Source organism: Balaenoptera ricei, chromosome 10 (genome assembly GCF_028023285.1).
Source record: "Balaenoptera ricei isolate mBalRic1 chromosome 10, mBalRic1.hap2, whole genome shotgun sequence".
In the NCBI taxonomy this organism is placed as follows: domain Eukaryota; kingdom Metazoa; phylum Chordata; class Mammalia; order Artiodactyla; family Balaenopteridae; genus Balaenoptera; species Balaenoptera ricei.
The window spans coordinates 102331316-102359242 of NC_082648.1; the positions used below are offsets into that span (position 1 = coordinate 102331316).

Consider the following 27927-nt stretch of genomic DNA (forward strand, 5'->3'; position numbering starts at 1 on the left):
TAGTGCTGTGGGATTCTGAGGACGGGCCCTGCAAAAGCTGGAGCCCTCAGGGACGACTTACTAGAGAAGGTGAGATGAGGTTTGAAAGAATAAAGGAGAATTTGGAAAAGCAGGGAAGAGGCGAGAAGCATTCAGGGGAGGAAATAAGAGGAAATACAGGGATTGAAAGATGTTTTATGGTTTTCAGTAATTAAATTTTTAAAATTAAAGTTTAATATACAGAGAAAAGTTTACAGATCATAAGGGTACAACTCGATGAATTATCAGAAAGTTAATATATCTACATAACCCCCTTCCAGATCAAGAAATAGAACATCGTTCTCTGTATCTTTTTATATCTTTAAATGTTGATCCATGGCATGTTTTGTCCATTTGAAAATGTAAGCATAAATGAAAAACAAACAAAAACATAATAGGGGGATATATTCTGTCTCCTAGGCCCAGGTGAATAATGGCCACCCAGAGATACAAAGTCTTATCCCCAGGAATTTTTTAACGTGACTTTATCTAGAAAAGAGGTCTTTGCAGATGTGACTAAATAAAGGATTTGGAGATGAAGATAATCCAGGTGGACTATCTGGGTGGGTCCTAAAAGCCATTGCAAGTGTCCTTACAAGAGAGAAGAAAAGGAAGTTAGCACAGACCCACAGAGGAGGTGATGTGAAGACAGAGGCAGAGATTGGAGTGATGCAGCCACAAGCTCAGGAATGCTGGGACAACCACCAGAAACTGTAAGAGGCAAGAACTGGATTCTCCCCTAGAGCCCTAGTGGGAATTTGTTATTGCAAGCCTAGGAGACTATTATAAGGGTGAAGTAATAAAAGAATACCAATTTATTATTTTATAATTGTTTTGAATTTCCTATTAATTTGGCTTGAATTTTTTAGCTAGGGCCCTCTCTTTCCCAGTATCGAGGCACCTGGGAAATGTAATTATTAATGTTTCTGATGTGGATTATCTTGTTGTATAAGGGCTCTGTGTTCAAGGAAATGTATGAAAATCTGAGTTAAATGCTTTTAAATAACTTTATATCACAACTTCTCAGATCCTTTTATTAAGGAATCATATTTGATAATGTGCTGGTGAAGCTCCAAGATTGTGGCGATAACATATCCCAAACTTATTGGACCATAGAATTCTCATACTTTAGAGCATTTCTCAGCAGTGGAAGTCCATAGGGCATTCGTTGGTAAACGCTGAAGGGCAGCAAAGAAAGGACAGCCTTGCGGAATCTCACTTGGACCAGGAAGCGGCCTCACAGTGAAGCATCCCTGTCCCACTAAACAGGTCATTCCTGTGGGAACCAGAATGATTGTCCTCCAGGTTCCTCACTTCTTCACCTGGACAGAGATGAATTCACATGGCAAAAGTTTCTTCTCCAAACCCAGCTTATCTGGTTTTCGTCACTAACAAAACCTTCTTTCGATGAATTATTTTCTTAAATTTATTTTTATCATCAATTAGGCCAAATAGTTTTCCCTAATCAAGGAAACTTTATCCAGTGGCTGTTATTAGTTTCCTAAGGCTGATGTAACAAAGTACCACAAAAAGCGTGGCTTAAGACAAGAGAAATTTATTCTCTTGCAGTTCTGGAGGCCAGAGATCCAAACTCTAGCAAAGGCCACACTCTCTCCAAAGACTCTAGGGGAGAATCCTGCCTTGCCTCTCCAGCATGTGGTGACTCCAGGTGGTCCTTAGCTTGCGGCTACATCACTCCATTCTCTTCCTCCATCTTCACACGCCCCTCTTCTCTTCCTCCCTCCGATAAAAAAGCCTATCATGGCATGTAAGGCCCACCCGGAAAATCCAGGAGTATCTCATCTCAGGGTCCTTAATTAGGGACCTTAGCTTAGGATTCCCGCCCGGAGTTCCCGATTTGCTTTCCCCGGCGGCACCTTTTAAAATAACCACTTAGAGTTGAGCCTGCGAAGTTATAAGGGACCTTATAAATCCTGTTCTCTGTGTTCTGCTCGCCGTGACCTGGGACAGAGGCTGCCCTCCCCCAACTCATTATGCTCCCCCAACCTCATTTCTGGGACCTGTAAGTAATAAATCTTATGACTTTGCTTCCCTTGCGGGAGTGTATTGAAACCGCACCTTCAGTCAAAACGACCCCCCCGCTTTTTTTTTTTTTTAATTTATTTTTGGGTCTTTGCTGCTGTGCTTGGGCTTTCTCTAGCTGTGGCGAGCGGGGGCTACTCTTCGCTGCGGTGCGTGGGCTTCTCATTGTGGTGGCTTCTCTTGTTGTGGACCATGGGCTCTAGGCACGCGGGCTTCAGTAGCTGTGGCACAAGGGCTGAGTTTGCTCCGTGGCATGTGGGATCTTCCCGGACCAGGGATCGAACCCGTGTCCCCTGCATTGGCAGGCGGAGTCTTAACCACTGCGCCAACAGGGAAGCCCGACCCCCCACTTTTCACCTTCCCAAAGAGGGAGCTGGGATGCTGAGGGAGCGCCCTGCTGACCCCCATACGGGTGGCTTGTGTCTCCTCATTCAGCAGGGCACCATTTCACATTCTTTTCTTTTTTCAATTAAAAAAAAATTTTTTTTTTTAAGGGGGCTTTATTTATTTATTTATTTTGGCCGCGCGGCACGCGGGATCTTAGTTCCTCGACCAGGGATTGAACCTGTGTCCCCTGCAGTGGAAGTGCAGAGTCTTAACCACGAGTCCGCCAGGGAAGTCCCTGCACATTCTTAATCTACCAGCCACAGCCCCCCCAACACAACAGAAGTTAAGTATCTCGCTCAAGGTCACAAAGCTAGGAAGTAAAATGCAAGCAGCCCCACATTAACTTCTACCCTCTGTGCTGCCCCCGCTTGTACCTACTCCAACTGTGGCCTCAATTGCTCAGAGTAGGAAGAGACTACCTCCCTTGTTTTCAATATTATATCCAGTTAATGCAACCTAAGACCATATGGCAGTCACGTCATGCCTGGGCACTTGGATATCGCTAAATGCATACCCACATCTATTCTCCTCCTCTTCCTTGTCAAAAGGGTCCACTAAAGTCACAAACCGGGAGAAAAAGTACTTGGCAAGGTATGTAAGGGAGGCGGGGAAGGGGTGGACAGGCAGGGAGAAGGCTGAGAATAAGAGAGGGCCGGACACGAGAGGAAGCAGGCGAGGGATGAGAGCGTGAAGCAGCAAGCACGTCAGCACGGAGCAGCAAGGACAGAGCCAGGTGCAGGAAGACGGTGGGCTCGCTTAGGACACATCGTACGAATCCCGTGTTCCGTTACGTTATTCCTACGAGTCCTTAAAGGCAGTCCAGTCACGGTACTCTATCACCTAGAAAAGTGCTCCCAGACAGTAGCCCTTGAAAACTGTTAACCCCTCATAGGTACAAGCAACCAAGAAGGAGAAGAGGGTCGTGTTCCACATGCTTTAGATACAGAGGCGAACAGAACAAGCCGGATCTCTTCAAAGACACAGGAAACCTGCCCTTGCGTAGTTTCCACACCTTCTTCTCTGAGACCCGTAACCTTAATCACTTTACAGCTCTATGTGCTCTGCTAACACTGTTCCATCACCACCCCGCACTTCCTCTCCACTGACACAAAATCCACTCATCCTTGGAGGGCATTTAGCCCCAGTGCTGTGGATATTTTCTTGATCACTTCTGCTTGTGGTGATTTCTCGCTCCTTGCAACTTGGAACAATATTTGCCTCTGTCACCACTGGCCCACGATGTCCCTCGATGGTTTTATTATTTAATTCTTAGCTAATTTTGCTCCCCCCCAAAAAGATACAATATTCTACTTTATAGAATTCATAGTATTGGAACAAGTTTTTTCTTTAACATACTACATATTGTTACTGCTTTTTTACTGACTGTAAAGCCTCAAGATAAAAATAACAGCTCTAGAAAATTTAGCCATTAGTTTTCCTTTTGCACTGAAGCCTGAAATATGAAAATACAAGTCAATGGACCGCAACCTCCAGAACAAAATAAGTCAGGCATCGCGCAAAGTCTCAGGAGAATCCAGCTGAATCCCAGGTTAACGTTAATTTTTAATTTTGAAGCTAACTGTGTTGACATTGAGAAAAATGTAGTCTAGAACCTATGAAAAGGAACAGGGATTCTCTGACCCATAAGTAACGTTTCAAAGAGCCTACCGGAAATCATAAGTCTAACTCATCATAAAACTGCTCCAGCTATGACATCACAGTTCTTTGCTTTTAGCTGGAATAACAAGAACCTGGTGAGATTACATTAGTTCTGGCAAGGAGGCAAAAACCTCTGCATGTCGGTTGCATTTCTGATTAGTAAAGGGAAACTGAATTATCATTTCACAAATACAATCTTTGATAGTAAACAAAATCTTTTAGAACAAGAATCCTATTCGAAAAAAATAATTTAAATCCTTTCAGTGTCTGAGGAGGGAAAACCTCCAAGAAACTTAAAAACAGGGGCTATTGTCTTAATAATAATGATCCATTTATACCGAGCCCTTGCTGTGTGCCTTACATCAATGTTCTCCTTTAACACTCACAAATCCATGAAGGCACTATTACCTTCAGCTTACAGATGAGGAAACTGAGCTCAGAGTTCAATAGCTTGTCTGAGGCCACCCGACTGGTATGAGCCATGTTTAAGAATCAAACTCAGGGCTTTCCTGGTGGCACAGTGGTTAAGAATCCGCCTGCCAATGCAGGGGACACGGGTTCGAGCCCTGGCTCGGAAAGATCCCACATGCCGCGGAGCAACTAAGCCCATGTGCCACGACTACTGGGCCTGCACTCTAGAGCCCGCGAGCCACAACTACTGAAGCCCACGTGCCACGCTACTGAAGCCTGCGCACCTAGAGCCCGTGCTCTGCAACAAGAGAAGCCACGACAATGAGCCCATGCACCACAATGAAGAGTAGCCCCCGCTCTCCGCAGTTAGAGAAAGCCCGCGCACAGCAACGAAGACCCAACACAGCCAAAAGTAAATAAATAAGTAAATAAATTAATTGATTAAAAAAAAAAGAATCAAACTCAGGACAATTAACTCCAAAGCTTGTTCTTAATCACCATATTTCCTATTTTATTCATCTCCCTTCCCTCACTCGGTTGGATAACCTTTGCCTGCCCAAGAACTAAAGGAGGCGAACTTTCCACTAGGTTCAAACTCGAGCAAGAGTCTGGGAGGAAAACAAGACTCTTGGTGCCTGTTATACACACATCACCCACCAGACTTCTGGCTCTCAGACCAGGTCTGTGGAAATGCGAATCTTCCAAGAACTCTGTGAATGCCTGTGGCACAACTATTTAAGAATTCCATGCTCTGTGATCTGGTAATGCTAACCCCAAATTCTCCGTTCCGTTGCCTTTAGTACTTACCTTCTCTTGACTGTGGAGGTCGTTTTATCAGTAGTCAACACCAAACTCATGAAGAACTCAATAACAGGATGAGAAAAGCAGTATACGACATTCTTTAAGGCAGTGCATGCTATCTGCCCATGTGTCCTAACCTTTTTTTCCTATTCTTTAGGTAAAACCTACTCTAGGACAGGGCACAGATATTGGTCAACAAATGACCCAAAATAAAGAGAAAAGTGCAATTGCATTTCTGGATTCAAAGAGGTCACTTCAAACACAAAAGAGGTACCAATTTCTATTAGTTGGGATCTTCAGCAGGACCACTCCATGACAGCAGCCCCACTGCTGGGCTGATGATAGAAAAACACTTCCTTTCTCAATTCCTTAATATTAGGAGCACAGTGTGGTCCTGTAGGCTTCCTGTTGTTGGATGTTTTCTGTTAAGTCCAAACAGAGAATGATTCCAATCTCAAGGTTCTCCATCTAAAACAAAGGCCAGGACACAGCTGGAATTCAACAAACATCATCTTCCAATTTTCTTCATTAGGGTAAACTAGGCTTGAATTATCTGAGACACTTATGACTTGATCACAGTGGCAAAGCTGACACAATGGTGGTTCCTGCCATGGAACTCAAGCAGCAGAAAGGAATGCAAGATTACATTGCCATGAACTCATTCTGAATTAGGTTAAGAAGGTAAACTGATGTGTCTGGTTACTTATTTACTTAACATAAAGATGAAAGTGACCTAACCTGGCAACCCTAAAAATCCTCAGAGGCTAAGCAAATTCAAAGAGATTTTTGAAAGGTAGATTTCAGAAAAAACTAGCTAACGCTTTTGGAGGACTGTTTCATAAAATGAGTGACAAATGGAAGCCAAATTTAGTGGAGGTAGGGGTTGCATACAGACTGCCTTCATTCTCCTGAGTTATAGCCTGTTTAAAGCTGTCATTTTAGTAAAGCACTAAAATCCACCACGGTTTTGTGCAAATCAGCTAAAGTGCTATTGTGCTATTATATGCATAAATCTTTATTTGCATTAGAAAGGCATCAATTACCTCATACTACAATATGTAATTAAGAAATAAATGTACTGGCTCAGCCTTACAAGATAAATAATGGATTACTGCAAGAATAAAAGTTGTGATTTTAACTAGCCACATTTCAATGTTGACTATAAGAAAGCCTAGCACCACCTAAGCTGGGTCCTTTATGTAGTAAGGACCAGATATTATATAGCAAGTTGTCTAGTAATCATGCTTGCCTGTGAAAAACAAAAATTACCATTCAGTTTCTAAGGCACTAGAAAGTTTGGAATGAATGAGCTTCACACAGACAGAACCAAACATGAAGATTCACAAACTACTAGTCAGAAGGGAACCCAGAAATGTCTGGGATAATGTTTCTCTCAATGAAGAAAAATAAAAAGGGTTCATTCATTTGGTAACTAGTTGAATGCATAGTATGTACTAAGGATGGTTAGGCAGGAGGTGAGGCTGGGGGTTAGGAGGTGGAATATGGAGAAATGTGGCTAGTGAGATTTAAGTGGTAAGGACTTAGAACAGCCAGTGTGACGTGTGGGAAAGCTGACCTGGGACAGTTGGAAGAGATGAGTGGCCACTTGTAACATCTGTGGAGTGTCCAGCAGTAGGCATTCCGTGATTGCTGAAATGAACGCTAGGCTGGAAGTGAGACCTGGGCTCTGGTCCCAGCTCTGCCACTAATCAAATGCATAGCTTTGCCAAGTCACGTATCATCCTGAAGGGTTGGTATTGTCTCTTTTTGTCGTAAAAAAAACCAAAAAAAACCAAAAAAAAACACTTAAGAGCATGGCTCTGGAGATCTCTCCTTCTGTAATACACTGTCAGTCAACATTCTCTGACTAGTCATACGTACAACTGTAACTGCATGCCATCCAGTTTACAAGGACAGTGTGAAAGATACACAACAATACAGTTCCCTGGCTATTAATCACGTACATCTTCAGAAAAAGAACAAACATCTGGCAACAACTGTTTTGAATGTCTCATCCTAGGGGAAGTAAACATAATGGCAAGGAATAAATAGGGGTCACCTTTGTTCTTTAAACCCTTCTGACGTGTAATCTAGTACCTAGACAAGCAGTCTTTAACACGCTAGTCAGTCCATGGATAGGCTTTTAGGGAGGACTCACAAACACCCTGAAATTATATGCAAACTGGTTTCCTACATGAATGTATGCACAAACTTTCTTTGCATTTTCAAGTAATCCATAAACCCTTCCCCCCAAAAAAGGTTAATAACCACTGCTCTAAGAATGTTCCTTTCATTTATTTACTCATTTATTTATTTTTATTTTTGTCTGTGTTGGGTCTTTGTTGCTGCGCGCAGGCTTTCTCTAGTTGCGGCGAGTGGAGCACGGGCTCTAGGTGCGTGGGTTTCGGTAGTTGTGGCACGTGGTCTCAGTAGTTGCGGCTCGCGGGCTCTAGAGCGCAGGCTCACTAGTTGTGGCTCACGGGCTTAGTTGCTCCGCGGCATGTGGGATCTTCCCCGACCAGGGCTCGACCCCGTGTCCCCTGCACTGGCAGGCGGATTCTTAACCACTGCGCCACCAGGTAAGTCCCAGAATGTTCCTTTTCTGAAGCAACTTTCCTGATGAGTTAATAATGGGTCAAATTCCCAGTGTCCTATTAACCGTTAGGCAAGGAGAGTTAAAGTTGAACCGCTTTGTACAGCTTAATCTATTACTGTACGTGGTATTTGAGACGCTATACTGTAGTACTCAAAAGCACACGAACACAAATCCTGACACTGGACACATGTATTAGTCCCACAGTTTAAAAATGTGTTTGCAGACTTCATCTTCGTTGATCCCGACTAGGTGTGCAAATGGCAAGTTACTTGGCCTCTAGGGGACCCACCGCGGAAAGCAAATACAAGGTGGCCGTGGAACGGCGGACGGGTCCAGTTTTCTCATCCACGCCCGCGGCCGTCCCTCCCGGCTCCGCAATCCCAGGCCTTCCGAGCATCCGCAGCCGGCGCGTCGCGGGCCCCCGGCGCCGAGGTCCCGACGTGACGCTACCCGAATTCACTCACGTCTCTGGGAGTCACGGCCTATCTCTCCTCAGCCCTCCAGCACCATACACGGCCACCACGAGCCCCGGCCACGCTGCCTGACTGACCCCGCTCTCCCGGGCGCCTCGCGACTCCCAGCCGCGCCCACCACCAGCAGCGACCGGCGCGCGGACGTCTCAAACGCTTACGGCCGCCGACACGTGACCAACTCGCGCTAACCCCGGGCTGCCGGCGCCGATTGCCCTAGAGGCCGGCGCGTGGAGTGCGCGCATGCGCGCGCACATGCGCGAGCCGGGAGAGCTCAGGCGGCCGCTTCAAAGCAGTTGGGCGCATGCGCCGCGTGACGCCCCGCTGCCGCCGTAGGAGGAGCTGCAAACCAAGGCTCCGGCGCACTTGCGTAGTAGCTGGACGCGGGCGTTTCTTTCCTCCCTTTTTTTCGAATGGGTCGTGAGGGGTAGATTCGAGTTACAAAATGGCGGCGTGGCGCGTGTGGGCCGCCGTTCTCCCAAAGGTCTCCTCCTGAACGGACGATTCTCCCCCTCACTGCCCAACGCAGAGAGACGAGGTCCCCGAGGGACATGGTGTTTGAGACTCAGGGCTTGCCGACCACCGAATCCTTCGAGTCTCTCAGCGCACCGGAAGCGACCGGGCGCCGCTTCAGACCCGAGCGCCGCGGCCGCGACCTCGCACCTGCCCGCCGCTACGCACCCGGGCTTCGCCGCACCCACAACCTAGCGAGGGCCGCGGCTGCCGCCGGCGAGGTGAGAGGCGGGCGGGCGGCGCGGTAGGGGCGGGGGCCGAGCGCGGAAGCCGGGGTGCGGGGCCCGGGTCTGGGAGGAGGAAGCCGGGCTCCGGGTGCGGGACCCGGGCCTGGAATGGGGACCCTGGGAGGAAGGAGCGGGGTGCGGGGCCTCGGCTGGAGAGCGGGTAATGGGCGAGCCGGGGTGGGGCGCGGTGTCAGCAGCGACGCAGTCGGGCGTGTTTGTGAAGCCGGGCTCGGGGCCGGCCTGTCGGGGCTGCGGTGTCCGACTTGGGTAAGGCCCGCCCGGGCGCGGGGTCCCTGCGGCCCTGGCGGAGGCCGGAGCTGGAGCTGGCAGGGACCGTCCTGGCGAGGCCCCCTCGGTTTGTTTCCTAGCGGTTCCTCTCGGTACTCGTCTCTTTCTTTTCGTTCTTTCCACCACCTCCTTGGTCTGGTTTCATTTTCTTATTGCAGTCTCAGGCCACTGATCACTCGTTAGGCTGTCCGATTAAGAAGCAGTGTTAGAGATTTCGTTTTTCCCTAGCGTTTCAGTCTCCGGGTTCCGGCCCCATGTTCCCTTTTTCCTCCGGGCATCACACCATCGAGTATGTTCGAATCTGTTTCCGTCTTAAAACTGATGTGGACTGAAGGTAGGGCAGCACCAGGTGGTAGAGATCGCATACCTCACTATGTCGGGCACAAATAAAGTTTTCTCCAATTACCAAAAGTTTCGAGTTGCTATCACAAGGTGTGCTTCATACCTAGTAATCATTTTATAATTTGGTGCCTTTTAAACCACAAGCCCACATGTTTTTTAAGTTCTTAGTAATACAACAGAAGACTCTAGGTGCCAGGCTTTGTGCTAAGTACTTTACAGGGATTTTTTTTCCTTTTTCTCTTCTGGCATAAAAAGAAAATTATTGTCTGAAGTATCATGCTTTGAAATAAAATATGGATTTGGTAACGTATTTTTTAAAGCCAGACTCATAATTCAAGTTAATTCTCTTTTTTTCCACACTACAGCTTTTAAGTTAGGGAGGAGAAGTAGTATTTTGTAGCCTTTGCTTCTAACGAAACTTGTTCCTTTAATAATATTTATTGAGTCCTTCCTCTGTTCCAGGCATTGTTCTAAACTAAGCTTTTTGTGTATCTCATTTAAATTTCACAACACCTCCGTGTTCTACAAATGAAGAAACTGAGGCACAAAAATTAAATAATTTGCCCAAGGTCTCCAGCAACAAAATGGCAAAACTGGATTCTAGCATTTTGTAGTATTTTCTCAAATACTTCGTGCCCCAGATCTCTGATTCTGCAACAGCCGGACCATCAGCCATTGGGGGGGGCCGGGGGGGAGTGGATTTGAGGTACATGAGTGAGTGAAACAAAGATACCCGCCCTCTGGTTAGTCACTGATGGGATAAATATGGTGGAACAGGAAGCAGCTACATTAAGTTAGGTTGTTTCAGTATGCCAGTTGTCTCTTCAGTTGTGGGTATGAGTTAGTGTTAGTGTTACAATTTTACGCTTATCACAGGTTTTGCACTTTCAGCTCCACCCCTTTTTGCCAGTTAATCTTAATACCTGTTATTAAGTTAATAGTTGATAGCAAAAAATGACTGTTTCAGATTTCCCCCTCTTCTGCCCTCTGGTGGAGGTGCTAGTTACTGAGTAGGAAAATGGCCCAAAAGAATCCACGCAGAGACCTGGCCTCTGAACAGTTCGAGTTTAGTAAGGATTTATGTGTAAGGGTACCTTGTTTGTTTTCTGGACGACAAAGATTAATAGCAAAACTTGACCAAGTGTTTGGGAGGGAGGCATTAAAAAAGAGGATTTGTAGGTAATGAATGAAAATTACGTAAATTCTCATTTATGTTTTAGAATCTGGGACTTTAAAACCATTTATTCTGTAATCAGAAAAAAGCACTTGTAAAAGAAAAATTGAGAGATTATTAGAAGAGTATTAAAAGCTGAAAAGCCCTATGTGATCACCCTACAGGGGGTCAGATTTTGGAGGACTTTGGAATGCCAGCATTTGAATTTTATTTTATAGATACTAACATGCAGTGGGTGATGTGTAAGTTTGTATCTTAATGACCAGGAGGTTCTAGAAACTTACTCTGGTGGGTTGTGGTGTTGAGGGCAAATGAGACTGGGGAAGGACTATAGGAAGGAAGCTAGGCTGGTTTTCAGGAACCCTGGCTAGTGTTCCAAACTAATCGATAAATTCCTGGGCAAGGTAAGTAGCAGAGGAAATGGAGGTTTTTGGTCCATTTAACTGGTAAGTTAGGGAAGAATCCAGCACAACACTCACAGTGGAGCTCTCCATTGATTGTTTCTGTTTTTAATAGCAAAGGATATATGATCTTAGGATCACAAAATAAATCGGAAATTTTAAGGGATGGATACAAGTACCCACCTTGAATAAGTGCTCGTAGAGATAGTACCGTCAATCCCTGACTCTTAATCCTCCCCGTAACACCATGGTTTTTGAGGAGTTGAGCTGATGGCTTTATTTGTTTTATAAATTTGTTTTATTTTTATTTTTGGCTGCGTTGGGTCTTTTTTGCTGCGTGCAGGCTTTTTCTAGTTGCGGCGAGCTGGGGCTACTCTTCATTGTGGTGCGCGAACTTCTCATTGCGGTGGCTCCTCTTGTTGCGGAGCACGGGCTCTAGGCGCGTGGACTTCAGTAGTTGTGGCACGTGGACTCGGTAGTTGTGGCTTGCGGGCTCTAGAGTGCAGATTCAGTAGTTGTGGCGCACGGGCTTAGTTGCTCCGCGGCATGTGGGATCTTCCCGGACCAGGGCTCGAACCCATGCCCCCTGCATTGGCAGGTGGATTCTTAACCACTGCGCCACCGGGGAAGCCCTGATGGCTTATTTCTGAAGAGTTAAAAATTCTAGGAATGTTAACACATCCATATTAATCATGTTTTGAACTTTTAAATGATGTCCTAGCTTAGAAATATGCAATTTGGGGTAATTAAATGTTCAGTCTTGGGAAATAGATTACTATCAACTTGTCTGTAGCCTAAAGATGAATAGAGATCTTCCTCAACATATGTTGGGGTTACGTCACAATAAACCCATGATAAGATGAAAATACTGTAAGTCGAAAATGCATTTAATATACCTACCCTACCGAACATCGTAGCTCAGCCTACCTTAAATGTGCTTAGAACACTTACATTAGCCTACAGTTGGGCAAAATCATCTAACACAAAGACTATTTTATAGTAGTGTTGAATATCTCATGTAATTTATTGAATAGTGTACTGAAAATGAAAGAGAGAATGGCTGTATGGGTACAGAATGGCTGTTAAGTACATCGATTGTGATGGCGTGGCTGGCTGACTGGAAGCTGTGGCTTGCTGCCGCTGGCCAGCATCACGAGAGAGTATCATTCCGCCTGCTGTCAGCCTGAGAAAAGATCAAAATCTGAAAGAAGGTTTCTACTCAATGCGTATTGCTTTCACACCATTGTAAACTTGAAAACTTGCAAGGCGAACCGTTGTAAGTCAGGGACCATCTGTACTCATGTTGGGAAGGTATTTCCAATACCTTATTCAAATTCTTAACTAAGGTTGTACTTTACTGTATCATCCTTAAGAGAATTTTAAATATTAAAAATGTCTTGCCTGTAGCAAGACTGTGTGTAAGTATAAGTTGCATGGAATGCCTCCTCCAGTAATCTTTATTGGATTCGTGACACTAGGAGCCTCACAGTGTTACAGAGTTCTCATTAAAGCAGTGCCCACTGGTATCAGGAATGTTTTTATCTCATTTCATGCTAGAGTAAATTTTTTAAATTCTTTGTAAGAGTTAAATCATATTCTAGAAAAGTAAACTTATTACTTCTAACCTTTTTGCTTTTAGGTTCGAAAAAATGGCCAAAAGAATTGCCGAGAAGGAATTGACGGATAGGAATTGGGATCAAGAAGATGAAGCAGAAGAGGTAAAAAATAATTTCCCTAAGAATGATTTCCTTCTACTGCCAAATTTAAATTCATTTTGGGATTCCTCATGAAGATTCTGATAAAATTAAAAGGCCTTTTTAAGAACATCTGGAACTGGAAATAGTATGGTTTCTTATGATCTGTACTTAGTCTAGAAATTGATTACATTTGGGTGTGCTTTTCCATTAACAACTATTCCCTAAGTACTCTGCTCCTTTGTAGAAGCACCTTCCTCCTGAATTTCATGTAGCGTTTCATTGGCGCATTCTGAGCCCGTGGTTTTAGTCCAGATTGAAGGGTGAGTGAGTGATCTAGTCATGAACGGAGCACGGTGCCAGCACTCAGACCTGAAAAGTGGTTCACCACCACTGTCTTAGTCTGCCACGCTCACAGTTTTAGATTTTAGAAGACTGAGGTCGCCTCCCTTACTGTAATGCTTCTTGGAGGCTCATTTTATTTCATATTCTGAAGACACTCCCCACCCCCCAACAACTGCGTTAATAGGAATAGAATTTAGATGGCCTAGTTTCTTTCCTAACCAAATAAAAATGGTCTTCCCTGAGGAAATCTTTTAATTTTTATCTTACAAAGAATAGAACACAGCTGCATTTCTAAAGTGCCTCATCAGCAGTTTGATACTCCCAGGCCAGTTCACTAAGGAAATCTGCACCAAGTTAGTAGAAGTGTGCTAGGTTAAAAAATAGACGTATATTATAAAGAGTCTGCAAAAATGTTTCCAAGATAATTCTTAAGACTGCTGTTTTCCTTCTTTCTCAATCTGTTTTCTAATATTAATATTTTTTCCTTTACAAATATGTGTACTGGTATGTTTGGGGAAACCAAAATCACAAGTATGGGCTTTTAAAAGAGCTTTTAACAATTCTGACTGACTTGGTACTTTTTAAGCAAGTCTTTGGTAACTTTAGTTCTTTCCAGGTTTTAGGCACAGTTACATTCTGGGCCTACCATATAATGATTTGTTTTGACATTAAAATACTTCAGGAATGAAAGGAGTTCATTGGACAGATTCTAATGAAATGAGTGTGGAAGGACATTACATTTAATTTGGGTCAGGTGTAGCCAAATGGTCCCTTCTATGGGTGTAGAGATCTCTTTAAGTTTAGCATTATCTGAAATAAGTATAGATGAGAACTTTTTACAGAAAATATTTTATGCCATTCCTCCAGGGTAAAAAGAGGGGTTGAAGTAAAGCCAAAGATTTTCAGCAGGTTTCCAGCAGGTGACTTAGAGCCCCAGTCTCAGTGGTCTTCTGGATCATGGGCAAATGGGCAAAGCTCTTCTGTAAAATAATGTGTATTATGAACATAACATTTACTTTTGAAAACCATAGTTGTAAGAGATTAGATTTGGGCATCTGGGTAATGTCTTTGAATATGTTTGAAATATTGGAAGAATTGATCATGAACAGCTTTGCGCCAAAGTTTTGATGGTCTTAGTCTTCTTAGAACTTTGATGTATGCGCTCTTCTCTCTGAATTGTGATAAAGTCTGGATTTGTAGTTTCTGGAAGGTTTCTGATTCGCCTAACTAGCATTGGAATTCACAAGATAGATACTAGACGTAAACTTTAACTTAACGTGCCCTCTCCATAATTTGTGTTACTTAAGAACCAGAAGATATTGATCAGTTTGTCTGGTCTAGCTTTTTTGTTCAGCATTTTATCACCTTTTTGGCCTTATCTTGTTGCTGTTTAATTTGTACACTCCTGCAGGTGGGAACATTCTCCGTGGCCAGTGAGGAAGTCTTGAAGAATAGAGCCATAAAGAGAGCAAAGCGTAGAAATGTTGGATTTGAAGTGAGTGTTTTCTTACAGCTTCTGGTGTTAAACACTAACTTGATTTCTGAGCTATAGAATATTTCCACCTCTGGGAGCAGTCAGATCAATAAATGCTTTTTTTTTTTAAATTATTGTCTTTTATGTAATCTATCAAGAATGTCTTTTTTTTAAATACATATAATGGTTTTTCATTGTTAATTCATTATTACAAGATATTGAGTATAATTCCCTGTGCTGTACAGTAATTCCTTGGTTGGTTATCTATTTAATATATAGTAGTGTTGTATATATGTTAATCCCAAACTCGTAATTTATCCCTCCCCCCACCTTTCCCCTTTGGTAACCATAAGTTTGTTTTCTATGTCTGTGAGTCATATTTCTGTTTTGTAAGGAAGTTCATTTGTATCATTTTTTTAGATTCCATATATAAGCGATATGATATTTGTCTTTCTCTGTCTGGCTCACTTCACTTACTATGATAATCTCTAGGTCCATCCATGTTGCTGCAAATGGCATTATTTCATTCTTTTTTATGGCTGAGTAACATTCCATTGTGTATATATATATATATATATACTACATCTTTATCCAGTTATCTGTCAGTGGACATTAAGGTTGCTTCCCTGTCTTGACTCTTGTAAATAGTGCTGCAGTGAACATTAGGGTACAAGTATCTTTTCGAATTATATCAATAGTTTTGTCTGGATATGTGCCGAGGAGTGGGATTGTATGGTAGTTTTTAGTTTTTTTAAGCAACCTCCATACTGTTTGCCATAGTGGCTGCACAAATTTACATTCCTGCCAACAGTGTAGGAGGGTTCCTTTTTCTCCACACTCTCCAGCATTTATTACTTGTCGACTTTTTGATGGTGGCCGTTCTGACCGGCGTGAGGTGATACTTCATTGTATTGATAGTTTTGATTTGCATTTCTCTAATAATTAGCAATGTTGAACATTTTTTTATGTGCCTGTTGGCCATCTGTATGTCTTCTTTGGGGAAATGTCTGTTTAGATCTTATGCCCATATTTTGATTGGGTTATTAATAAATGCTTTTTAAAATGCCTAGTGCAGTTGTGAAAATCCTTGGTGTAGAACATGGGAGATAGAAAAAGATAATAAATATGAGATCTGGGACTTCCCTGGTGGCTCAGTGGTTAAGAATCCACCTGCCAGTGCAGGAGACACGGGTTCCAGCCCTGGTCCGGGAAGATCCCACATGCCACAGAGCAGCTAAGCCCGTGCACCACAACTACTGAGCCTGCGCTCTAGAGCCCGCGAGCCACAACTACTGAAGCCCACACGCCTAGAGCCCGTGCTCCACAACAAGAGAAGCCACCACAATGAGAAGCCCGCACACTGCAACGAAGAGTAGCCCCCGCTCACCACAACTAAAGGAAGCCCACGCGCAGCAACAAAGACCCAACTCAGCCAAAAATAAATAAATTTATATTGAAGAAAAAATAAATAAGTAAATAAATAAGTAAATAAGTAAATAAGAGATCTGTACCTTAAAGGGAATTCATCCAATTGCAGAAATAAGATATAGATGTAGACAAATTTGAGTTGAGTGACAGTATGAAAAGGGAAAAGAGTATAGCAATAGGAAAGCAAGGGAAGTGGGTGTTGGAAGTAAGAAAGGAAAATGTAAGATATTCTCAAAGTGTTATCTGCTCCCTAGGATCGAGCTGTGGGTAGGCTGATACCTTTGAGAATAATAGAAGTGTTTCCCATTTTGTTTTTCCTTCTAGTGTAATATGGCATATTAAAATGTTTCATCCCTGTGTTCCAAAGGATAAAAGATGAGTCATAACTGGTGAGCTGAAACCATGTGGTCAGTACGCAGCCATCACTCCATGTTTAATAACTCTTCCCCAGTGCAGTCCTCATCCCTCAAGTAAATTCCAGACCCGGGAGTGCTGTCTTGGTGACCTGGGCATCTGTTGTCAGGCAGGAGAGGCTGGTTTGAACATCTTGGGTGGCATCCTTGGAATAAACCTACAGAACTGCATGTTCTGTGGTGGCTCTGTTCAATTTTTCTTTATTCCAAGTTCTTTTCTGGCCTGATTTCATTCTTAAGACTGGTGACTGGCTGGATGTAGGTGTTGAGCCAAGTTATATTTGGTGGCTCTGTCATGAAGAAGATACCGGGGGGAGGGACAGCTTCATTAGGGAGGAGGTGATCGATTTTGTTTTAGAAATGTATTTCTTGACTTCCCTGACAGTCTGGTGGTTAAGACTCCGCCTCCCAATGCAGGGGGTGCAGGTTCGAGCCCTGGTCGGGGAACTAAGATCCCACACGCCTCCAGGTGTGGCCAAAAAAATAAATAAATTGTACATCTCTCTATTTTTTTTTAACTTTTTATTTTATATTGGGGTATAGCGAATTAACAATATTGTGACAGTTTCAGGTGCGCTGCAAAGCGACTCACCCCATATCCATGTATCCATTCTTCCCCAAACTCTCCTGCCATGTGGGCTGCCATGCACATCTCTTAAAAAAAAAAAAAAAAAAAGATGTATTTCAAGGGCCTGTGGTACATCCAAGTGGAGTTCTCTAGGAGACCACTAGGTGTACTGATTGGCCACTCAGAACAGGAAGTGGCGTGAGAGGTGGGTGCAGCTCTGAGAAATTTCCCCATCAAGGAGGTTGAAGCCAGGGGCGATGAGAAGAGGCCTAAGAGTGGGAGCTCATGATGAAGAACGAGATGCCTAGGGGAGACAGGCTCAAGGAGGGACGGGCCAGCTGCGGACAAGCGACAGTGAAGAGGCAGCAACAGTGTAGACCACAGCCCAGGGGCAGAGAGCAGCCTTAGAATTTCATAAGGCACGCCAAACATTTCCAGAGCGTCTTGGGTTAGAGGTGGGAGCGAGCTACCAACAGCAGGAAGGGTCTGCGAGAAAGACCTTGCTAAGGAAAGCAGAGGAGACCTTGGGAATAAAATGTTGCCTCTGGATTTCTCAACTAACGGAAAATCTAGAATTGGGACTCAGTCAACTTTGCAAGTTTCTGTATACTGAAAGCAGGCTGAAAGCAACAAAAGTTCTTAGGAAATTATAAGTAGTGGGTAAAGTACTTTTAGTTAACCTCACTTGATGTTTCTACAATTTCCTTAGGCAAAGGGTCTTTGAGTAGTATATGAAAAATCTTTCATTTGGGGTTTAGTTGTGTTGAGAATGTGTTTTTGGTTACAGTTCTGTGCCTCGGTGGTGAGTCCATGAATTTATTTGAATTAGTCTTTTTAACCTTTTATATCCTAAATATATTTTTAAAAATTATTTCACTGTAAATGACATCTATCCTTCCTGTTTTAGGAAGGCAGCTTCGGATTGCAAAGCTGTCATGAGTAAAATCCATGTTCTGTTTCTGCTTGTGCTGGCAGTTTCCTTTAATGCTGGTTGCATAAGGATTCTAGGTACTATTTAGCCAAGATAATGCTGTCATTCACTTGCTTATTTGGAGACAAAAAAGTAGAGTTATCTAATGTGTGCTCTTTCTTTATATTTCAGTCTGATAGTGGAGGGGCCTTTAAAGATTTTAAAGGCTTGGTTGTACCTTCTGGAGGAGGAGGGTTTTCTGGATTTGGTAATGGTGCTGGAGGGAAGCCTTTGGAAGGACTGTCAAACGGAAACAGCATAACTAGTGCCCCGCCCTTCTCCAGTGCAAGGACAGCAACCGAGACCAAGGCCACCTTCGGTGAGTAGGTTCTTCTACCCCGAGTCACATCTGTGTAAAGATGATCTTTGAAAAATAACTTTCAAAGATGTTTTTCTTGTACTTTTTCTGGGTCCTGAGGCTATATGAGCAAAAACAGGGTAATGGTGAAAGGGATGGAAATCAGGGAGCTTTTGGCTCTTTACAGAGTAAGTGAGTAGACCACAGGCCAAAATAGACCTGGGTTCTGTTCTCAGTTCTGCCAGTTACCAGCTCTGTGTGACCTCGGTGAAGTTCCTTAACCTTTGAGCCTCCAAATCTTCAACTGCGAAATGAGAATGACCTCAGAATCAACCTAAGGGTCAAAGGAGAAAAAGAAGCTCTTAGCAGACCCTCTGTAAAGGCCTCCCATCCCACCCCCTCATTCATTATACATGTACCAAGAATTTCCTGTGTGCCACATACCTTACTGTTCCCAGTCTAGATTTATTTTGCCCAGGACATGTTGATTGCCTAATCCTGTTTTGAGGGAATTGGTCAAGAAGTCTTGGGATTAAAACAACAGAGAATGGGAACATGGGTTAAAATCTTTGGTTCTTAGAAATGATCCTGACTCGTTGGATTATACTTAGCTAGTTATTCTAAGAGTATATACTGTTTCATTTAAATTTGGCAGAATGTTTAGTGTGATTAAGATAAGTACTTTCTATTAAGATTTTAACTGCATTAATATATGTTCCTCCTTACAACCTTGGGGAGTAAGTTTTATACTAACATAGTATTTTGACAGTTTTAGGTAAAAAAGCCATCCTTTTGAAGGAAAAGATTATTTTAAAATTATAGCGGTTAAATGCAAGCATGTAAAAAATAGATATATTCATATATATAATGTTTGATTTGATTTTTGTAATAACTAGTTTCCAAATACTATATGTGCACGTACTTCTTGAGCTGTCACAAAAATAGGATACAGTAAATGCACAAAATACGAAGACAGAGTGGTATGAAAATCAAGATGACTTAATTAAATCAGCTTCTGAATAAATTCTTAAAACTGTAATTTCCTGTAGGGTCTGTTGCTGTAAACGGCCCTACCTCCTTGGTCGATAAAAAGATTTCAGATCCCAAAACTAATGGCGAGAGTCAGCAGCCTGCCTCCTCTGGCCTTACCTCCAGTGCCGCCCGCCACAGGAATGCCTATCATAAGCAGTTGGCGGCCTTAAACTGCTCTGTTCGGGATTGGATCGTGAAGCACGTGAATACAAACCCGCTCTGTGATCTGACACCTATATTTAAAGACTATGAGAAATACTTAGCAAGCATCGAACAGCAACATGGGAACAGTGGCAGCAGTAATTCTGAAGGTGAAACCAACAAAATATCAGTTGAAACACAGCCTCCTTCCCTGTTTGGTTCAACAGAATTACAGCAAGAGTCAACATTTTTGTTTCATGGCAACAAAACTGAGGATACATCTGAAGAGAAGGTGGAGGCTGTGTCTGAAAAGAACAAGGACCCGTCACTAGGAGCAACAAGTGCCTCATTTAATTTCGGCAAGAAAATTGATAGTTCTGTTTTGGGCTCCTTAAACTCTGGCCCCTTGACTGGATTTTCATTTTCTTCTGGAAACTCCAGTTTATTTGGCAAAGAAATTGCCCAGAGTAAACCAGTTTCTTCACCATTTTCCGCTAAAACGTTGGCGAGCCGAGCAGAAGGTGGCGGTAACGACTGCAAAGGTAAACACACAGTCAGCCCTGGAAGTCTTCTAGATCTGTGGGAGTTCTGTATTTGGTGGGAAAGGCGTAGCCTTGTGAACGAGGCGGATCTGGAGTCGCGTCACAACTCCATCATTTCCTCAACGTGAGTGTGATCCTGGACAGAGTTGATTAACTCCTTTGAGTCTGTCTCCTTATTCGTGAAATGGAGTAAGACCGATTTGGTAGGGTTATTTTAAGGATTAAGAATATAAAAATAATAATATAAAAACATCTGGCACAGTGACTTTGAAAATTATCAAATACTTGGCTTGCCATTAAAAAAAATTGTATTTTATTGAAAAATTCATGATGGACGTTCACTGAATTGTTTGTTTTTAAGAGATTTGCTTATAAATAAATTCACACGGCAAAACCATACTCTAAAAAAGGTAGACTTCATAGCTGTGGGGGAACAAATTGACAGTGTTTTCCCAAGATGGGTCTGGATTGCAGCCACCTTTCTAGAAGTTTCTGTGGTGTGTCGTGTTAGTGCCCCAAACCAGGCCTTAATCCCAGCCCCTCCACTCCCTGTGTGGTTCTTAGCTCCCTGAAAAGAGGGGTTGTGTCATAATCCCTCTTCACCACATGGTGGTTGTGAACAAACTGTGTGTATGTAGGCTCTTACTTATAAGCAGTTAAAAGTACGTCTCTCAGGCATCAGCATATTGATCCTTGAGAAGGAAAACTGCAATTTGCCAGTGGGCAAAATACTATGTTTTAAATATTATGTATTATGTATAACTCTCCTTATGTTGCCTTGCCCTCATCACCTGTATCCTCAGGCAAGGGCCCTCCAGGGCAAAGCATAGAATAAAGAGTTCCCCCCTTCTTCTCTGCCCTAAATATGACAGAGGGAGAGTCTGTCGTAGTCACAGGGACTCTGCTGCTTGTGGAAGTGATGTCGAGTTTGAATTAAGTCTCCATCTCAGCAGGATGCCCTCCATAAAGCACTTATTCCTTATCCTTATTCCTTATCACGTCTTATGCACAGGAAGACTTGGAGAGCTTGTTAAAATAACAGATGCCCGGGGCCCACGCTGGAGGGCCTAACTCAGGAGTGCCTTCTTAAAATCGAAATGAGCTTGTGACCTGAATTGTTTGAGCGCCAGAATTGTTTTTCTTAGTCGCTAGTCAGTTTTATGCAGTTGCTTTCTCCTTAAGGGGATGGTAATTTGTGTCCAGCAGTGACTTAGCTCTCCCCTGAGGTTGAGGCACTGGAGTGAAGGGAAGTGCTGTTGGACTCAGCCGAGAGGGTGCCCGTGGTGCCAGCATGTCCAGGGGCGTGGCGGCCCAGACAGAGCTTAAGTTGCCTACAGTTGGCTTTGGACTAATTTCTCTGACAACTTGTCCTGTAAAGTTGTTACTTTCTCCATCGTCTTTGGTCATTGCTCTCATTGGTTATTCCTTGGTGTGATGCAGCTACAGTCACAGGAGCATTCGGGGATGAAAGTGTTGGAAGCCCATCTGAGATTTTTATTTCCCAGTGGGTAATCTGAGTACATGTGAGTGTTGACTGATTGTTTTCCTGTGTGAGTTTGCCTGTTCACTGAATACAAGCACAGACACTTTGATTCAAAGGCTTTCTGCAAAAATCCAGTGAGTGCCTCCTTATCCCCACCCCAGCACGATTAGATTGTGTTTCAGTTTCTGTATCAGCTTACATGGAATTTTTAGGTTGGGCGGGGGAGTAGGTAACTAACTTCTTTTGTCACATTTTCAAGCTCTTGATTTGAATCTTACTGAATTAGTGTTGTTTTTTATAAAAGGTGGAGATGAAGAAGAGAATGATGAGCCACCCAAAGTAGTAGTTACTGAAGTAAAAGAAGAAGATGCTTTTTACTCCAAAAAGTAAGTACTAGTCCCGGGAATTCCACTTTTCAAAGGCGTGGGAGGAGGCTTCTGGCTGGAGAGCGCAGGCGACGCGGTCCCTGCAGAACTTACTGGGCATCCCATCCTGGGGCCAGGCTGCGCCCATTCTTTGAATTGGAACAAGGAAGAATTCTTGGCCTGTTTATTCAAACATAATCTGAGTCTAAAAATTTCCTGCGGGGCGTGTCCTACTCTTTTCTGTTAATTTAGCTCTTTTCTGCTTTTCAGGTGCTTTAGAGACAGTCTTTTCTTTTTGATCTTCCTGCCCCAGTCTCCTCTCATCATGCTCTCCCTTTTTCTCCTTTCTTCTCTTCCCCTCCTCCTTCCCTACAAAGACAGTCACCTAGTCACTGATTGGAGGTTTGGTTTTACTTCTGCCCTTAAATTAGGCGGCATCTCGGATTCCTTCCTAGAGACACGTTGACCTTCGTGCATTTTCTCACAGCCAGAAAGTTCTCCATAGCAGCCATTCCTTGCCGTTAAGGGCGTGTAGATACTTCATCTTTCCCTCGACGAGAGCTGCTTTGGGGCTCTTGGTTTTCGTTTGTTTGTCTAATGAGAGCTGCTGATTTCAGAAGAGGGCTGAAGAGAAATTTTGAGTTATCTCTCAATGAAATTAGTGCTTTTTAACAAAGATATTTACTGAAAAACATTTGTGCCCTTTTAGAAGCTTCCCTGGATGTGTTTTTCTAATACAGACATTTCAGATTTAAGTCAGCAATTTTCATAGTGTGAATCACCAAATCCTGTGGGATTCCCAAATGTTGTTTATTTTTGAGAACTTTTAAAAGAGACCAGCAATTCCTTTTGCCTGTTTTAAAATTTAATTACACAGATGATGTAAAGGAATGACCCTGACTTAAGATTTTTTTCTTTTTTTTTGGCCACACCGCACGGCTTGTGGTTTCTTAGTTCCCCAACCAGGGATTGAACCTGGGCCACAGCAGTGAAAGCGCCAAGTCCTAACCACTGGACCGCCAGGGAATTCCCAAGATTTTTTTCTAATCAGAGTAAATCAAAGGAACAGGCAGTAGTTTTGATTTGTTAATAACCTAAGGAGATGTGTGACAGGAGGCTGGGGAGACATTTGACAGCATTATTTTAGGCCTTGCTTAAGCACGTTTTCCAGACTTATTTCAACATCTTAGGACATCAAAAATTGAAGGAGTCCTGCAGAGAATTCAAAAATAAGAAATAGGAAAAGGGGGGGTGGGGTGGGCATGGCAGAGTGTTTGTTCTGTATTTGTTCCTCTTCTTTAAGGACCAGGTCAGTTTTTTTGAGCTCAGGGCTGAAGGAGCACGTCAGGGAGGTGTGGGATGCTAGGCTGTGATTTTGACTGACTTTTGAGAAAAGATGGTTTTAGAAGCGTTGTTAAAGAGTTGTGTAGGGCCCACTGTATAATAGAGAAAAATATGGAGGGACTCCAGCCTGTCTCACCAGATTCTCTTATCTGTCTGTGTCCAGACCTGATCTGGGTCAATAGAAGGCTCTTCCTAAGCTTCCTCTGCTGTCATTTAATAACAGACTTCCACACAACTGTGAACAGGGGCTGTTAGAAAACTGTGTGACTGTCGTGATTTGTCATTGTCTGATCGTACCTATTATTTTTCTCTGTAGGTGTAAACTATTTTACAAGAAAGACAATGAATTTAAAGAGAAGGGTGTAGGCACTCTGCATTTAAAACCTACAGCTAATCAGAAGACTCAGCTTTTAGTGCGGGCAGACACCAATTTAGGTGGGTATCTTTTTTTTCAGGTGGTACAAAATAATCATAATCACATAGTATGTAAAAGCCCTTTGCTTTGCTGATTTAGTCATTGAGATTTTCAAGTATATTAATGTGTTCTTTGGAACGAAATAGAGTTTGTTCAGGCCACATTCATCCTGTACTTACTGATTATAGATTTAGTCGAGTACCAGGGTAGTAGTGTGTAAGAAGACCTGGATGTATTGAAAGCTATTGCCAAGAAGTAACCGAAATGGTTTTCATTTTCCTTCGTGCTAGGTATGTGACTAAGAAGCTACAGGTAAATCGGATGGTGTAGTAAACACTCAAGGGAAATTAACCATTTAAAGGAATCCTTTTTATGTAGCAAATATTCATTAACTCGTTGCTGTCCACCCTTTACCCCACCCTCCAGCTTCACCCTTAAAACAGTCCTCTGAAAGGAAGAGGTAGTGGCTGGGCTCGGGGCGGGTCTAAGGGGAAGTGGTCGGTGGTGGCAGACTACACCAGACTGTGTCCTGGAAAGAAACTTCTGTGAGGCTTTCCTGTGGACTTGACTAATTTGTGATACAATCATAACAACCTCACTCCCACCCTGTGAGCGGTGCTGGCCTCTGACAGAGCCGTTTCTCTGCTGACCATTCTCTGTTCGAATGACATAGTGAAGCCTCCACGTCGTGCCGGCGTGTTTTTTCTGCAGTGCAAGAAAGCACGGTGTGTTCTAAAGCGCTGCTGGTTTCGGGCTGCTGCCGTGGTTGTGGGAGACTTGGGGCAGGTGTGCAGAAGGCGGGTCCTCCTCAGGGAGGCCCTGTCCGCGTCCTGCCAGAGGCCCACGGTCCTCTCTCGGGGACACCGTGCTGGCGTCTGGCAGGGAACTGTGGCTGTCCTTAGGACATTCCGGTGGCTCCATTAAGTATAAGTTGCCCCGGCGTTTAATGTTTCGTCTGTTAGAGCTGTAGTTTCACGGAACTATCGTTTATATATTTTGATGCATTTTTTCCCTCTGTTTAAATGCAGGCAACATACTGCTCAACGTTCTCATTCCTCCCAACATGCCGTGTACTCGCACCGGGAGAAACAATGTGCTTATTGTCTGCGTCCCAAACCCACCCACTGATGAGAAGAACGCCACCACCCCGGTCACCATGTTGATTCGGGTCAAAACAAGCGAGGATGCGGATGAGCTGCACACGATTTTACAGGAGAAAAAGGATGCCTGAGCGCACTTCGGCGGAGCGGTTGTTGCCCATTGCTGCTCCCCCACCGCCCCTGAAACTTAGTTTTCTTCTCTTCCTGCTTTGACATTCTAGGACTTATAGATAACTTAAAACTTTTGTGAGGAAGATTAATATGGCCAATAAAACCTTTAACGTTAAGTGTCAAGAAACTATCCTCCCTTTTTAAGAACTGTCTAATGTGTGAAATACATTTGAAAGGAAATTTTTGGAAGATTTTTTATGTTCATTTATTAAACTAACCACAGGTGATTTCTTAATGGACTGAAATCAGGGTATCGATTAGATTTCCCAAAGGCTTTTCCGACCCAGGGGTTAGGGATCAGCTGCCACCACCGGCGCGGCCTTTCGCGGCGGTGTGTCCAGAAGGGAGCTTGCCTGTAGCGGTCTTCTTTCTGGCGGGCTTGGCTGATGTGTGTCCCTGTGAACCGTGCTGCCGTGCTGTGGCGGAGGTGTTCCTGCTTTGCTTTATTGTATTATTTTACAGCTGAAATGTGAGCACTGGATGTTTGCCTTCAGCTTTTTCTGTGTGGACGCTGACCTGTAACCCCATCGGCTGCTTTACTGTGACTCTGGAACTGCTGTTTCATTTTAATAGGAAATGAGTAGCTTGTTCTTTGGTTTTGTAGGTTTATTCATGAGGTGCTCTTACTTCTGTATTCCCCTAGAGACAAATGGGATGGGGGGGTTGCCAGGAATGAGACTTAAAAGCACAAATTTGTAGTTTGTAGACCCTTATAGAAAAGAAAGGGTTAAACCATACAACAAAAGGAAGAGAATATGCTCTTGGTTATTTGTACCATGATGAACCCTATGGATCTAAAACCTAAACTTATTAAATCATAGGAGTTTTATTACACAGGAGCCATGTGAACTAACCAGGAAACATGCAATAAGGAAATGGAAGAGAAAATTATGTGTGTAAATGTTGCCTTTAACTTTTAGACAGCAGTGTATTTATTCTGCATTTGATACTGAAATTTCCATTTACTTTTTAAAAAGTAAGATATTCAGTATGTCCATTTGGAAGGGAGCCATGGGTATACACACGAATACCCACGTCACTTCTCCATAGCTGTCAGGTAACTAACACTAGCGTTCTTTGAAGACTCTGGTCATATGAACTAGAGGTAAAGTTTAATGTTCTAAATGTCCACTTTCATTCATTCCTCATGAATCACTTAATGCTGGTACCAGATGATCTTGTTTAAAGGCTCAGGGTCCGTGCCTGAGGGCTCACACTCGTATATTCTGATCTTCAGTACATGCTGTCTCTGACTTTAAAAAAAGTCAGAATCAGTGTAGATAGTACAGCTGCTTTTATTTAAAAAGAAAAAAAGCTTTAACTTTTAGATGTAAAGGAGGCGGGGAATCCATGTTGCGATGTGTCACTCTTAAGCACCTGAGGTCAGGTAAGTCGCGCCAGAGTCTCAGGACGCTTGCGCTGCGGCTCGCATCTTTCTGGCTCCATTGGGAGGATTCGGCCCAGCGTGTGACTTCGTCCGTCCCGCCACTCTCCCGCCACTCGCAGAGGGAGGCGCTCGCTCTGTTGGGCTGGGGTGGCGTCGACCGGGTGTGGCGTGAGGTTGGGGGGAGGGGCGGTCACCTTGCTCTTCCTTTTTACAACTGGGAGTATTCATGAGGAGTTTAGTCAACAGGTGGTGGATGCTGTTAAGGTAACCCTGGCCCTGCCCTGTTGACCTTAGGGTTATCCAGCTGCTAACGGGCTGAGGAAACAAGGGGGACAAACCTCAGCACGTCACAGCTTAGCCGCGCGTGCTCCTGGGTCCCGCCAGAAAGTAAGGCGCTCAGACCTCTTTGGGGACTCTTCGTGCATCCTCCTGCTTGCTTTTGCATGCGATGTGGAATGTTCACCAAAAATGGCATGAAAGTCATGATTGGATTAACTCTTCACACCCCCATCCACCCCCCACCCCTGGGTAAAGATAGTTTGTCTTGTTAAATTACTGGATATGTGTGGCTTTCTTTTTCCTAACATTCCCAGCAAGTTCTTGCTAAGACTGTACTGTTAAAGTGAAGATTACGGGGGGAAATGTGTCCACCGTAAGTCAAAATGTGATATTTTCTTAAAATCACTCTTAACACTTTAGGAACTTGCCAGTCTCCACTTTAATTATGTATTAGTGTAAAAGAGCCTAATAAGCGTACGTGGATTTCACTGTAAACTCTTAAGTCCGTGTATTGTTACTGGGGGAGGGGCTCCTTGGCCCCTGGAGGGCTTGCCTTTTCATCCCCACTGTGTAACACCTCAGTTCTGCCCTGTGGGTTTAGATTTATTTTTAACAAATTATTAGAAATTAGGCTTTAAAATGTTTAACGTGGACTAAAATTGTTGTCTTTAGTTTGAGAATCTATAAAGAGTGTGTCATAAATGTGGCCTAAAGGGTGTATATATCTTTAATTCTAAATCAGATTGTGTTATCTCTTGACAAACACTGAGTATCCCAGTGGCCTTTTTGTTTTTAAACCGCTGTTCATTCATCTCCTCCTTCTGAGCATTCCCATTAAGCAAAAAATTGAATGTTATGTTGTCTTCATTGTTAGAATTACAGGCTAAAAATGCGTGTCGTTTTTAAAGTTTAGGTTGTGTTTTCCATGGAAGGACAGGTCTGTTTATGGACTGATTTTCCTTAAAAGGATTGTTTTACAGTTTCAGTTCTAAATTGTATTTTTGATGTGCTGCATGCCAAAAAATATCTACCTGTTCTGGGGTAGAGCAAAAAAAACTAATATTCTACCTTACTGTTAGAGCTCAGAACAAGTTTTCACTGAGACAGCTTTTTTGGTTTCGTTTTAAAGGTAAACAAGTTGCTTGTTT

At 43.5% G+C, this 27927-nt stretch overlaps 1 protein-coding gene and 1 long non-coding RNA gene across 4 annotated transcripts in view; one reads left to right on the plus strand and one right to left on the minus strand.

Moving 5' to 3' along the window:
• LOC132372759 (uncharacterized) overlaps nt 1-8602 on the minus strand; it is a 106366-nt gene extending 97764 nt beyond the window's left edge. For both annotated transcript variants that reach the window (XR_009505251.1, XR_009505250.1), the window contains exon 1: nt 8380-8602. This is a non-coding gene — a long non-coding RNA (uncharacterized LOC132372759). The remainder of the gene's footprint in view (nt 1-8379) is intronic.
• A 124-nt stretch (nt 8603-8726) lies between these two features.
• Nucleotides 8727-25358, plus strand: NUP50 (nucleoporin 50). Of its 2 annotated transcripts, none has more exons than XM_059937140.1 (8): nt 8727-9119; nt 12970-13048; nt 14781-14864; nt 18355-18541; nt 19570-20235; nt 22023-22104; nt 23744-23862; nt 24871-25358. In XM_059937140.1, exons 2-8 carry the CDS (start codon nt 12980-12982, stop codon nt 25071-25073), a joined length of 1410 nt encoding a protein of 469 aa, XP_059793123.1. In that variant the 5' UTR covers nt 8727-9119; nt 12970-12979; the 3' UTR covers nt 25074-25358. The 2 variants fall into 2 exon arrangements, with proteins under 2 accessions (XP_059793123.1, XP_059793124.1); XM_059937141.1 differs by having other exon boundaries at nt 19921-20235.
• The last annotated feature ends 2569 nt before the right edge of the window (nt 25359-27927 follow it).

Bases quoted from the DNA above. Each gene is read 5' to 3' on its own strand.
- NUP50 (XM_059937140.1), top strand. From the start codon at position 12,980: ATGGCCAAAAGAATTGCCGAGAAGGAATTGACGGATAGGAATTGGGAT. The intron at 13,049-14,780 runs GTAAAAAATAAT...ACACTCCTGCAG, and splicing joins AAGAAGATGAAGCAGAAGAG to GTGGGAACATTCTCCGTGGC. The intron at 20,236-22,022 runs GTAAACACACAG...TTTTTATAAAAG, and splicing joins TGGCGGTAACGACTGCAAAG to GTGGAGATGAAGAAGAGAAT.